Source organism: Magallana gigas, chromosome 7 (genome assembly GCF_963853765.1).
Source record: "Magallana gigas chromosome 7, xbMagGiga1.1, whole genome shotgun sequence".
In the NCBI taxonomy this organism is placed as follows: domain Eukaryota; kingdom Metazoa; phylum Mollusca; class Bivalvia; order Ostreida; family Ostreidae; genus Magallana; species Magallana gigas.
Window position 1 is genome coordinate 28,028,996 of NC_088859.1, and position 13,005 is coordinate 28,042,000.

The following is a 13,005-nucleotide window of genomic DNA, read 5'->3' on the forward strand; positions in this document are numbered from 1 at the left end:
CATAGCAAAGAATTGTAACCTCTGTAACTTGCTTATAACTCAACGAATGATAGTCAAATATTGGTTGCTTATTAGAAATGTCTTACTCAAGTATTGTAAACATTAAAATCGTAAAAATAATTTTTGACCAAAATCGTGACCATGCCCCTTTAAGAGAGGCATTTGAATTTGATGTAATACTTTTCTAGAATGACACTGCACGCTTTCTGTTCAAATGATTTATAATTTTTAATAGAAAAAAAATAATCTTGTTGTAAATGATTTTTTGTTTCAAAACAGTTATTTTCGTTTTATATGTAATTACTCTATTCCTTTGACGATGCAGAAAATATTGAATTGTGTAAAGTAATCAAAGCTATCATCCAAAATATGATTTGCGTGCCTAATTAAAAGTTTCTGTGGAAACGCTTTAAATTCATAAAAATCAAAAAATTTTGCTTCACAACTAAGCATGTGATTTTAGATTTCGGAAAGGTGAAGGAAACCATAAATCGGATTTCCACCAGCTTTTCCAATATAAATTAAGAGATTCAGGGCAGCTGGTCATATTAAAAGCTTACCCTTAAACACTATTGACGGTGGCCATTTAAAAAAAAAAAAAGGTTTTGAAGAATAATTGTCCAATTTTGAGTATTTTTGTTTACATTCCATGAAGTAACATTAATACTTTGGTATACAGGTGCAGGGATTTCCGTTCCACTAGACGCTAAATCGTTTTTATTCTAATTTCGGGAATTTTGGGAACAAAGAAAAATAATCGAGACATGTCTGCGGTCCTTAAGTTTCTACAGAAATGAATTTCTGACGAATAAAAGAAATTGCATGCATTATACTCAACACAGCCATGCGTAAACATGAAGTTCATACTAGTCTTCTAACATGGAAACAATTAAGCTTCTCTTAACAAAGATAGAAATACAAGCAATCATATATGAATCTTCTGCATATATGAACGCACAACATTCACTTAGCATTTGTCCAAAAATGTGATTTGGTTTTATAATTTTAAAGAATTAAAATTAATGGGTATCTGGTGGCTCACTCTACTGAAAAAAAAGAACCACTAATTGTACCTTCATTTCGAAAAAAAATTACGTGGTTTAGGGTGTATTTGGGGATATCAAATAATCAAGAGTAATATTCTTTGGGTGCAAGTAAATTGCTATTTTAAATCCAACCCACAACTTGGAAGAAATTTATACCCAAAGCAGGTTTTCATTAAGGGGAAACATTCCCCCGACTGCTATCAATTTACATTTTTAAGACGAAACACAATAGCAGTTTAAAGAAACATTGAGACACTGAACGATATAAAACATGCTTCTATTCATACTTTTTATTACATTTTATTCAAGCATAAATATGCACATTTAATTTGCTTGTTCATTTGGTGAGAATTCTGTATACAAAATACAGCAACGAAACATAACAGATATGTTTTGAATGTTTAAGTTCAACACTTCTCATAATAAAAAGGTTAAGTTCATTGGTGTTGATCATTATAAATACAATCACTCTCATGATATGTCTTCACTGGCCTGTTCACAAGAGTTGTGAAACCTTTCTCCTTTAAAAACTGCAGAACCTCTGCTTCGTAGTCTCTCTTAAACACTTCCGGGTCACGTGCTAACACGAAGAGGGTGGCCTTGACATTGTCGCTTACTATAGCATACTGGTACTTGTTTTCACTTCCATAAGTGGCAGGTCCAAGCTTGATCACCCAGTCTGTAATTAAAGAACATAATTATTAGCTATCAGGAAAAATAATTTTTATTTTATTTTCTTCATGAAGCATTACAGCAAGTGCAATTAATGAAAAAAAAAAGATCAAGGTCGTTAAGATTATGCAATAGTTTTGTCTTAAAGTCAAATTTAAGCAAATACATACATGGGGCATCAAATATAACTGACTCCAAGTGAACGGTAAGTTTTCCGGGGGTGTCACTTGGAGTGGCGTATCCATGTATGACCTTAATTGGACCAGTACCAGAATTCAGTCGTTCAGAGTTTAGTACAGTGATGTGATTGGTTCCGTCATTTGCTAATGTGTCTGTAAGAAACATTTGAGAGTTTTTATGATAATATTGAACTAACTTCATATGTCCATCATCTAAACCCTGTTTCAGAAAATTCTAAACAACACAAAACAATCTCCCGTGTTTTGCCCCCTTCCCCGGTAACGATATTGCACCCTGCCCTTTTCATATAAATAAATTTGAAACACATTTTTTAGATTGTGAAAACTCCTTAAATGTCTTCCTTTGAAATTTGTTGAAACTAAAATAATGGTGTTAAGTAGAGACAAATCGCAACTATTTTAAAATGAAATCTAAATGTACTCGTCTGACTTGAATTTATCAAAAATTGTTAGCGTCACTATTATGATATTTAACTGTCATTATGAATATCAGATACTTTGATTATGACATGAATCATAATGATTATAACCATAATTTATGACGGAAGTTAAAAAAATGATTTGAAAACTTACAATCGGCAGTGACGCAATAAGCACCTCTTTCAAATGTGGCATAAATTGATTGACTGCCATACATCTAAAACAAATTGCATTAAAAAACATAAACAGAATGAATTTGACGTAATATAAATAAAAAATAACAAATTACCTAGTATTATTACATTTCTCGCGTAAAACAAAAATATTCCATTATCCATTTCATAGAGTTCAATTCAAGTTATTGTTCAGTTTTTAAAAATTCAAAATTCCAGGTGTTTTATTCAAATATTGCTGTATTTAAATACACATTGTATTTTCATGAACTATGTCTTTCTCTTAAAATACTTAATCAAAAATATTCAACAGTAAACTACTTAAATATCAACTAGATGTTATCATTTTAATATCTAAAAATATACCAGAATGAATAGAACGCAATAGCTACTATCAAAAAGACATTAACAGAAAACTAAGCGTTCTGTTATTGAAAAAAATAAACCTTGATGATTAAAACCTATTAAAAATTATTTTCTAAAGGTCGAGTTATATAAGGTAACCAACCTGAAACCATCTTCCTAGATATTTTTGAACATCAAGTGCTGATACGGGTTGAACTGCACTTCCCAAAAATGTATCAAGAATGAAAGCCGAACTTAAATTCACCACACACAGGCATACAAAAATTACGTTTCGTAACATTTCGATTTTCTTTTTCATTGAATACTTTTTGGGGAAATGATACAATTCGTGATCGTTGGACTCTCCTTTATATAGTGCTTATAAATCTTATATAAATTTTACAGGAACAGCAGATGGACAAACACGTGAAGGGATTTCTTATCTTGGACTCCGTGTTGGCCATGTGGAATGGGGGTAATTGACATCGATATAGTCATGATGTATATAAATGCATCTAATTATAAAAAGACCAATATATATATACCACTGGACGTTTTGTAATTTTAATTATACGTCAAAATAAACAGAGATTAGTTATTTGTATATTTGCAATGTTTAGGTTACAATTTAAAGGACTTTTTTTCAAGAAGAATTGAACGAGGTCAATTGAATTTATGATGTATTCATAATGTATATATCATGATATATTTTTTTTAATCAACAGATCTAATATATAAAGTCTTGACGAAATAATTATTTATTCATAACAATCATCATTTAATATGATAGATGATAACTCGAGGGTCTTTTATCTCTTATCATTACGAAGCAATCCATATAACTTTTTTCTTTTATAGTTAATGTAGGCATAACTGACTAAATAAGAAACTACGAGGAGAAAGCACTGAATCCACTGACGTGAGTTCCTTATATTTTTTACAATGCTTGCAACCACCTAAGACCGGAAGACTCTTAATAAAACATTTTACTGTGTCATTTTTACATTTCTTTTTGAAAGAACTATATATGATAAGAGTAAAATTTGGCCCCCATAATTCGCAATTTTTAAAGTGCTTCAGGTACAATAAAATGTTAACTAATGTTTTAGAAGAGTTGATTTAAAATATAATTTTCATCTATTTATTTGATTTTTTTGCACTCACTGGCAGTATATGACGTCAGAAGTGACGCCATTTCTATAATTCAATCGAAATCAGCCAAAAATTGACATTTTTCTTATCTATTTACGAATGGGAAATATAGAGCGCATGCTTGAACAAGGAAAAATTTGTTGTCACTTATTAGTCTTGGCTAGATACATCTCTGATTAAAATATTTTATTTGTTCAAGAATGCGCTCTATGTTTTCGGAAGGAAAAACTGCTTGAAAACAAGCTGTTTTACGCTAAAAATGCAAAAATGGCGGGAAAAGGTTGTCTTTACAATGTCATATTTCTAAATTGTGAGCACTTGAACCAAAATGAATATTATGTAAACACAACACATACATATCTGTACTAAGAAAACAAAGAATGATATCAAAATGATGATGTTCATTCTAGGGGGCCATTTTAGACCCTTATCATATATAGTCCTTTGATAAATATTTATATTAAGTGACTTAAAGTACGTAAATAATCGATATATAAAGGAATGCATGGATTACTTAGATATTGAAGTTCTACCTTTATGAGAATGTTTGACGTGATGCCGTATTTTTTGTTTTTGATTAAGTAAGATTCAAATGACAACAAAAGAATACCAATAAGTTAGAATTTTTTAGGATGAATACTGAGAGTTCGGAACCCCTGGATCCCTCTTAATCCAATCCTGTGTAGTTTAACGACAACCGGTCTTTAAAATGGGGATAAAACAACCGTATGATCATGATATACATGACTCTAAATTCATATGAAATATTCTAAACATACATTTTATTAAATTTAGGTACAAAAATATTACCGTCGAGATATTCTAAATCAAACTGTCAATGAAGTTAATATTTTTTACAAAACATTAAAGTCAAAATATTAAAAGATAGTTTATGATGGTTATCTTTTAAGATATAGTTAATTTTCAATCTCAAACCAAAACACCAGTACTTGATCTTGTAAGGTAGAGAAACTCTGTCTATTAAAGCTGCTGTGTACATAATTATGTAAACTGTCATTATTTTGATAATTAAGTAAATTTGGACTAACAGACACATTTCTGATATCTGTGTCACTGGCATTGTCCCCTTACAGGAATAACTCTTTCTCGCATTATCTTTATTAATAATTGACGTTTTCATGGATGCATGTTCGGCACCATATTATTTTGGCAGACTATTTTTGATCAGCGAGTCAGTTTGGTGTGGAACATAGACCAATTACGAGTAAATTTTTGATTCATAGCTTTTAATATTGCTTTTAATTATATTGCAAATAGATAGCAAATTATCGTCACGGTATGCATCAGAAGACAAAAGTTAATTGCACCATCGTCGAGAGAGTTAGGCATGGTATTCACAGGACGAGTAAACGAAAGTCAATCATTTTCTAACATCCAATCCGGTGCCCCAATTTAGTTAATTGACAGGGTTACACTGACCTGGTAAAGAACTATATATAATATGAGTTAAATTTGGCCACCATAATTCGCCATTTTTAAAGTGTTTCGGGTACAATAAAATGTTATGTTATTTTTTAGAAGAGTTGATATAAAAAATCTTTTTTACATATTTATTTGCACTCACTTGTAGTATTTGACGTCAGAAGTGACGCTATTTCAATAATTCAATCAAAATTGGTCAAAAATTGACATTGTTCTCAAATTATTACGAATGGGAAATATAGAGCGCATGCTTGAACAAGGAATTTTTTTTTGTCACTTATTAGTCTGGGCTAGATACATCTCTGATTAAACTATTTTGTTTGTTCAAGCATGCGCTCTATGTTTTCTGAAAGAAAAACTGCTTGAAAACAAGCTGTTTTATGCTTAAAATGCAAAAATGGCGGGAAAAGGTTGTCTTTACAATGCATTTCTAAATTGTGGGGACTTGAATCAAAATGAACATTAAGTAAAAACATCACATATATATCTGTACAAAGAAAACAAAGAATTACAGTAAATTGATGATTTTCATTTAAGGGGGTCGTTTTAGGCCCATACCATATTTTGAAGACGGTGGTTATTTCCTCAGTTTTTTTTATCATGCGTCAAAATAAACAGAGATTAGTTATTTGTATATTTGCAATGTTTAGGTGACAAGTTAAATGACTTTTTAAACAAGAATTGGACGAGGTCCATTGAATTTATGATGAATGTATAAAGTATATAACATGATATATTTTTTTTTAAACAATAGATCTAATATATGAAGTTTTGACGAAATAACTATTAATTCATAACAACCATCATTTAATATGATAGATAACTCGAGTGTCTTTTATTTTTACGAAGCGATCCTTTTTTTCTTTTATAGTTAATGTAGGCATAAATGACTAAATAAGAAACTTTGAAAAAAAAAGTACAGAATCCGCTGACGTGAGTTCCTTATATTTTTTTACAATGCTTGCAACCATAAAAGACCTTTCACTGTGGTTTTTTACATTTCTATCTGAAATTTGATAAATATTTATATTAAGTGACTTAAAGAACGTAATAATCGATATATGAAGGAATGCATGGATTACTTAGATATGGAAGTTCTACCCTTATGAGAATGTTTGACGTGATGCCTTATTTTTGTTTCCGAACTTTTTCTCGCATTATCAACGGTGTGAGATCGGTTTGTCCAGTGTGAGACAGCAGTGTGAGATTTTTCTGTCTTACACTGTATATTTACTACGCCGCTTTAAAACAAAGACAAGCATTGTCTGCTGTATAGAAATGCAAAATGTTGGATTTAGATTATCAATTAAGTAACTGTTTTGCTAAATTAATTAAAATTTATCGTATTTTTATTGAGAAAAAAAATTGACGTCTGCTCTCATTTTGACTTGCACTATTTGAAGCACGCGAAGGGATATTATTAAACCAAAATAATCTTTTGAACGTCAAAACAGAAAGTTGTCAGACATCCTTTTTAAAAGTAAAACAATGCGAGAAAAATAATCATTCATTATATAGTCGTGTGGGATAGTGAAATTCAACATTGGGGCCAAGATTCACGGTCTAAGACTCTGTAAAGCCTGGTCTTAGACTGTAAATCTTGTTTACTCGGTGGAATTTCACTATCACACATTCGTGATAATGAATGGTTCTATTAATCTTACAACATAAGGATAATTGTTAAACAAGTAGAAGAAGAAGAAGTATACCGGTAAGTGATTGATACATGTATACATATAAAACACATTTTCTTTATTCTTGCAATACGCAAAGTAAAATTGTTGACACTTATTTAATTATAAAGGTATAGTTATAGTTATAGTTAAGAAGACTTGACGGTCGTATCAATATTTAAATACATAAGTATCAATCTTCTTGAACAGAAAAGTATGTATGAAGGTATAAAAAATTAACTCCAATTTTAAAGCGAAACACTTTGATTTCTTTATTTATCTATTAAAGTTTAAAACCAAAGAAATCAACTTAGATCTGATAAGTATTTTGTTGACCACTTAACGTCTATGATTGTTAACGTTATATGACATAATTCTCACAATACTGTTTTCGTTTGAGACATACTTTAACGAAAATGTGTCTCTTTTTTTTAAGGATTACGTTTACTCAGGGTTTGAGATTTAAAAAAAATATTTTTACAAAGTTCAATATCTGAAGTCCAAAGTTGTTTTAAAAAACACAAAATAACAACGTTATTAACAAATAACGATATTGATATCCATGATTTGTTTATTTGAGGAAGATATGTTCCGACAAAGGTAGATTAAAATTGAAACAGAGGAAATTTGGACTAATTTTTTCATTTTCTTATTTTCTCTTAAAAACCTTCTGTTGCAATGTAATTGCAAAAGTAAAGTTTCTATGTGTTTTTTCATATCATTTTACTTATTTTTTGGTTGTATTTACTCGTCTATAAATTTATATCGCTGGCTGGCACGCGATTTGAAAAATCTTTAAAATACATAAAATGTCAACATAATACAGATAATAAAAACAGTATAGGAGAAATTGACAATCTAATTCACAATCACATCTGATGATATAAATTGATCATGTACAAACGTAAGTTAAAACAAAATTACTATACCGAAGAATATAAGAAACCTATGTTTCAATAAATTATTCAGGTACGTTTAGGAAAATTGATACGTTTAAAACACAAACTGCTTTTAATAAAATTAATTAATGTTGAAAATGCTAAAAAAAAATAGTCAATGTAACATATATATATATATATATATATATATATATATATATATATATATATATATATATATATATATATATATATACCGGTATATTCACCAGTAAATATATATTGATATTGAAATTATTCACTCTAATCTTGATAAGTGTGCGGACGGATAAGTATTGTAATATCGTCCACAACAGTTCAAACCATATACCATGTGACCACCAATCTATTAAAGTTTGAATAAATATGCACCTTTGTTAAATACAGGGTAAACATTATAGAGGAAAAGTAGGATGCTGACAAAAGCTCAGTTTTTCAAATTAGGGCCATTGTTGACGCTTAGCAAATTTAGATAGCAGTTGTGTAATAGTAGATGTCTATGTTTTTAAAATTAAAATGCAACCACTTAACACAGTACCATCAATAAAATGAAAAGACGTTCTTTGCATTTATTAAAATTTAATGAGAACTTTTCCTTAATTTGAAATCTACGTAAATATTTTTTTTAGATATTTCTTAAGAAGTTTAAAGTCATCATATTTCGGAGAAATGGTTAGGTGTTTAATTTCATCCCGTAAAAACATTCTAATTGGCAATTTAATCGAAATTATTTTCTTCCTTTTATGTACCTTATTTTATATTGTCAATTTTCTACAATGAAATTTTGAATATTGATTAGATAATAAAATGGATATATATAAGAGAATGTTCTGAAATTTCAAATGCTGAAGCGCATATCTTACAAAGGATTTCCAGTTCTTCATCATGAAAGCAGTATTCAGAAATTTCATTTCATTTTTGTCATTTCTTGTAAAGGTTTTTGGAGAAAAACACTACCAAGGCTATTTTGATTTCGTCGGTTTTATCACCAGTCCTCAACTTTCATCTGTAATCAACGAATTTCATCAAAAATCTTTGTTCGAATGTTCATCGGAGTGTTTACTGAATGAAAACTGCTACATTTTCGATTTTTGCGAAAATGGTAGTTCTAGTTCCTGCTACTTTCATCACTACGACTTTGCTAGCACCTCTGATGTTGAAAGTGGAGCATGCAGACGCTATGAATTGGTACGTGCAATGTTACTTCATCCATATTGCATTTCATGATATTTCTATAGAAGTGTACATAACACGTGTACATATGCATCTTTATTATTTTATTGGGGGGGGGGGGGTGCTTAAAATCAAAAATCATTCAACGAGTTATTTTAAAATTCTTTTATTGTTGTTGATATATCTGCACATATTTAACTAACGAAAAGACTCTGGAAGAAGAAAAGAATGTAGTAACTGTATACGGAAAACCTATTATATAATCCATTCAACTTTATTTGTTTCATATGAAATGAGCGACGCTCAATTATTTTGAAGAAACAAGCATGTACAAGCGGATACACCTCTCCCTGCCGATGCCCTAAAAATGAGGGTTTTGAACGCTGCAACTATAATACTGGTAAATGCATTGTTATAAAATCACTATACTTTATTATAATGTCTTCAAAATTAAAGTTTAAAATAGTGTTTCTAATTTGATTTGTTTAGATTGCAGTAGAAATATGAGTGGCAAGAATAAGACTTCACACAACTTTTATAGAAAGTTTCCAAACAAAGAAGTAAAGGAGATGTGGTGCGAGATGGAGATCGATAACGGTGGTTGGATAGTAAGTATAACCGGGAATATATGACGCAATAATTAATCTGAAACGTAAAACTGAGTTGAAACATTATATTTTTTTTTACAACTTGCAAGATTCATAGCATAAATATATCATCGAAATGCAGGGAAGTATAAGTAATAATAAAAATTTAAATCTGACGCAGAATCAAATTTTAATCACAATAAAACAATTTTGAATCAAAATACCTGAAAGTAATTACCTAAAGACTATTTTGAATAATAAAGATAACTTTGAAATAAGGTGTTCCAGCGTCGTGTGGATGGGACTACAGATTTCTACAGAGGCTGGGAAGAATACGAGAACGGGTTCGGAGTTCTTGCCAACAATTTCTACATGGGTAGCTAACTATTTTAAAAAAAAGTAAAACAACAATATTCAGAGATCATTATGATTGTTGTGTTTACAACCTTTGCAACGTATTAATTGTCTTAAAATATTTCAGGAAATTACTACCTTCACGAACTTGTGAAATCGGGGGATTACGAGCTTCGAATTGACTTGGAGGATCAAGCTGGAGAAAGGGCGTATGCCGGTTACACGAACTTTACAATCGGTGGACCGTCCATATCCTACATGTTAAACGTATCAGGCTTCCATGGAAATGCAAGTATGTACACAAAATATTCAAGATACATGTACATTTAAATTAGATTAAAGTGTTATTAATTATTTTGAAAACTTGATATGGTAAACGAGCGTACATACATTTTTTTTTTTTACATTTTTGTATCGCTAATGCTTTACGATTTTGTGGTTTAACTGTGTGACACAATGCATAATGCACATAAGAATATCATTAATTTGAACCAGCGATTAAAACTTCTTTAGCATGTTTGCATAACAAAATGGTTGTCAGTTTAAACCGCTCAAATCGGTGATTGAAACTACTACAAACGCACGTCCTGGTACTAATTAACTATAGAATGGTTCTTTGATTCAACAGGTGACAGTCTTGACTATCATAGCGGAATGATGTTCACTACTTACGACAGAGACAACGATGGACAATCGTTTAATTGTGCTGTTGCCAACAAGGGGGCCTGGTGGCACAAAACCTGTCATTTTAGTAACCTGAATGGGCAATATGGAATCGACAATGCCACAGGCATAATTTGGAACCACTGGCGTGGCTATTATCATTCTCTAAATGAAACTCGTATGATGGTGAGAAGAAAAATAGAATAGATTTTTTCTGTTACAACATTCCTCAGATAACTTTCGAAAAAATACTAATTTTACTATGTAAAATTCTGTTCTACGAGCTATGAAAAATTTGTGTGCAATTCAATGACAATCTGAATTTAAATTGAAAAGTTATTGTCTCAAAGTGAGTGATTTGAATGTTGTGGCTCTTTAATTAGGGATGACTTCAAATGAATGGTTTGCAGCTAAAATTAATAATCTATACTTAATTAAAACAATGTTGTATTACACTGTAGTATGCTTTGTAAGTGTATTCTACAAGAACGACTTAATTATAACCGCCCTTCATTGCTGAAATTTGAATGACAATGATTGTTACTTTGGATAAGTTCATTGAAAAATGAAAACGTACATTGTAACTGATGGCATTTCATCTCACAAAAAGGCGCCTTTTAGTTAATTTACTTTTATGACAATTTTTAAAGATTCGAAACTCCAATTTTTTAGACTAAAAGACTTGCAAGATGTGATTAACGCTTTGATTATTGATGAATTGTAACAAAAACCTCTCTGAAATATTTTTTTTTTATAAGTTTAATTTACAAAAGTCCATATTTGATATACGTTATTCGAAATATGAGATTCGAAATTCAAAATCCAAATTAACCAATCAAATCATACTTATATAAAATCATGTATCCTAGCGACACCAAACTGTTTAAAAATATAAAAATATCTAAACAATCGTCTCCTAAAGAGTAGAAAGCATGCATAATATTACCTCCCCGCCCCATTCATTTGCCGCCTATATGAATGAGAAAAAAGAAAGAATTGACGGGAGTTGATTTATTTGATAATCACTGATTTTTAAACCAACGATATGCAATTTCGGATGGCAATTAGTTTCTTAAATGTGTTTGAATAATTACGCACATTTTCTTTTCTAATATGAATTCTCAATCGGGCCGACAAGAAATTGGAGCTATAGACGGACAACCTCATATGATTCATGTTGTGTAATATTAAAAGATAAAATTAATGTTAAAATTGAAATGAATTCGCAATTTAATCATCGTTGTCGAAAACAGTACACAATGAATTATAGAATACATTTTATGGGATAAACAAAGATGTTTACGTGTAGCATTTGGAATATTGTTGAATAATATGCATCTAGTGAATTATCGTTCTTATGATTCCCATGAATCGCCAATAATTTGAATATTCATGTGTGTAAAATGAAAGTTTGTTTCCACATACACTGTAGCTTTTATCATTTGGACTTTGTTTGTTTACATCAAGTTTTAGTAACAAAGTTTAATTCTATTGATCTTTGTTGTTGTTGTTTTTTTGGATTACCGCTCTTTATCTCTTATAATCTCGTAGGCCAACTGTACATACTAGATCGGCATTAATATGTGAAGATACTGACGTAGTTTGTCATCATTATGTATGAAGAATATGTAACAAATAAAAGCCTATATGCCCACAAAGACATTTTGTTTATGGGGTTTTTTGTGATGAGAAGGGAGACTGAATAGGACGGCTGGACTCGCAGATATGTACACAGATACACAAAGTACTATATATAATGAAGCAAAATGAGATCTAGCGCTTATAACAGTTTGAAGATTTTTTTCTTGGGGAGGGGGGGTCAATTTCAGTAAAAATTTGCATTGGGGCGGATTGGTGCTAAAAGGCGAAATAATGGACTGAACGCATAGAAAAAAATACAGATGTTTGATAATTATATGCTTAAAAGTGACATAATTGAAATTAACTCTATGTGAATACTGCCTTTGCCACCAACGTCGATGCATTCCCCATTCAATGCAGATTAAAATAGCGTAATTATAACTTACTAGAACATTAAACATGGTAAAATACATGCAATAAAATTTTGAATTTTTATTTAAAACATGAACGTATTAGATGAGTGTCAACAAATCGGCATTCAAACAAAATAATGATTACTTTCATAGTATAAAGTTCATATTGTTCAATATTTACAAGAACACCAAG

General features: G+C 30.4%; 2 protein-coding genes across 2 annotated transcripts; one reads left to right on the forward strand and one right to left on the reverse strand.

Annotated features, from left to right (window-relative positions):
• Nucleotides 1-1,325: 1,325 nt before the first annotated feature.
• LOC105348090 (outer membrane lipoprotein Blc) lies at nucleotides 1,326-3,207 on the reverse strand. The gene is made up of 4 exons (XM_020075254.3): nucleotides 3,020-3,207; nucleotides 2,492-2,555; nucleotides 1,889-2,050; nucleotides 1,326-1,725 (listed from the first exon to the last, which is right to left on the reverse strand). Exons 1-4 carry the CDS (start codon nucleotides 3,173-3,175, stop codon nucleotides 1,484-1,486), a joined length of 624 nt encoding a protein of 207 aa, XP_019930813.3. The 5' UTR covers nucleotides 3,176-3,207; the 3' UTR covers nucleotides 1,326-1,483.
• Nucleotides 3,208-8,905: 5,698 nt separating this feature from the next.
• LOC117684874 (microfibril-associated glycoprotein 4-like) lies at nucleotides 8,906-11,131 on the forward strand. The gene is made up of 6 exons (XM_066067420.1): nucleotides 8,906-9,229; nucleotides 9,533-9,614; nucleotides 9,704-9,822; nucleotides 10,081-10,177; nucleotides 10,283-10,447; nucleotides 10,784-11,131. The coding sequence occupies exons 1-6, from the start codon at nucleotides 8,927-8,929 to the stop codon at nucleotides 11,023-11,025; spliced, it is 1,008 nt and encodes a 335-aa protein (XP_065923492.1). The 5' UTR covers nucleotides 8,906-8,926; the 3' UTR covers nucleotides 11,026-11,131.
• The last annotated feature ends 1,874 nt before the right edge of the window (nucleotides 11,132-13,005 follow it).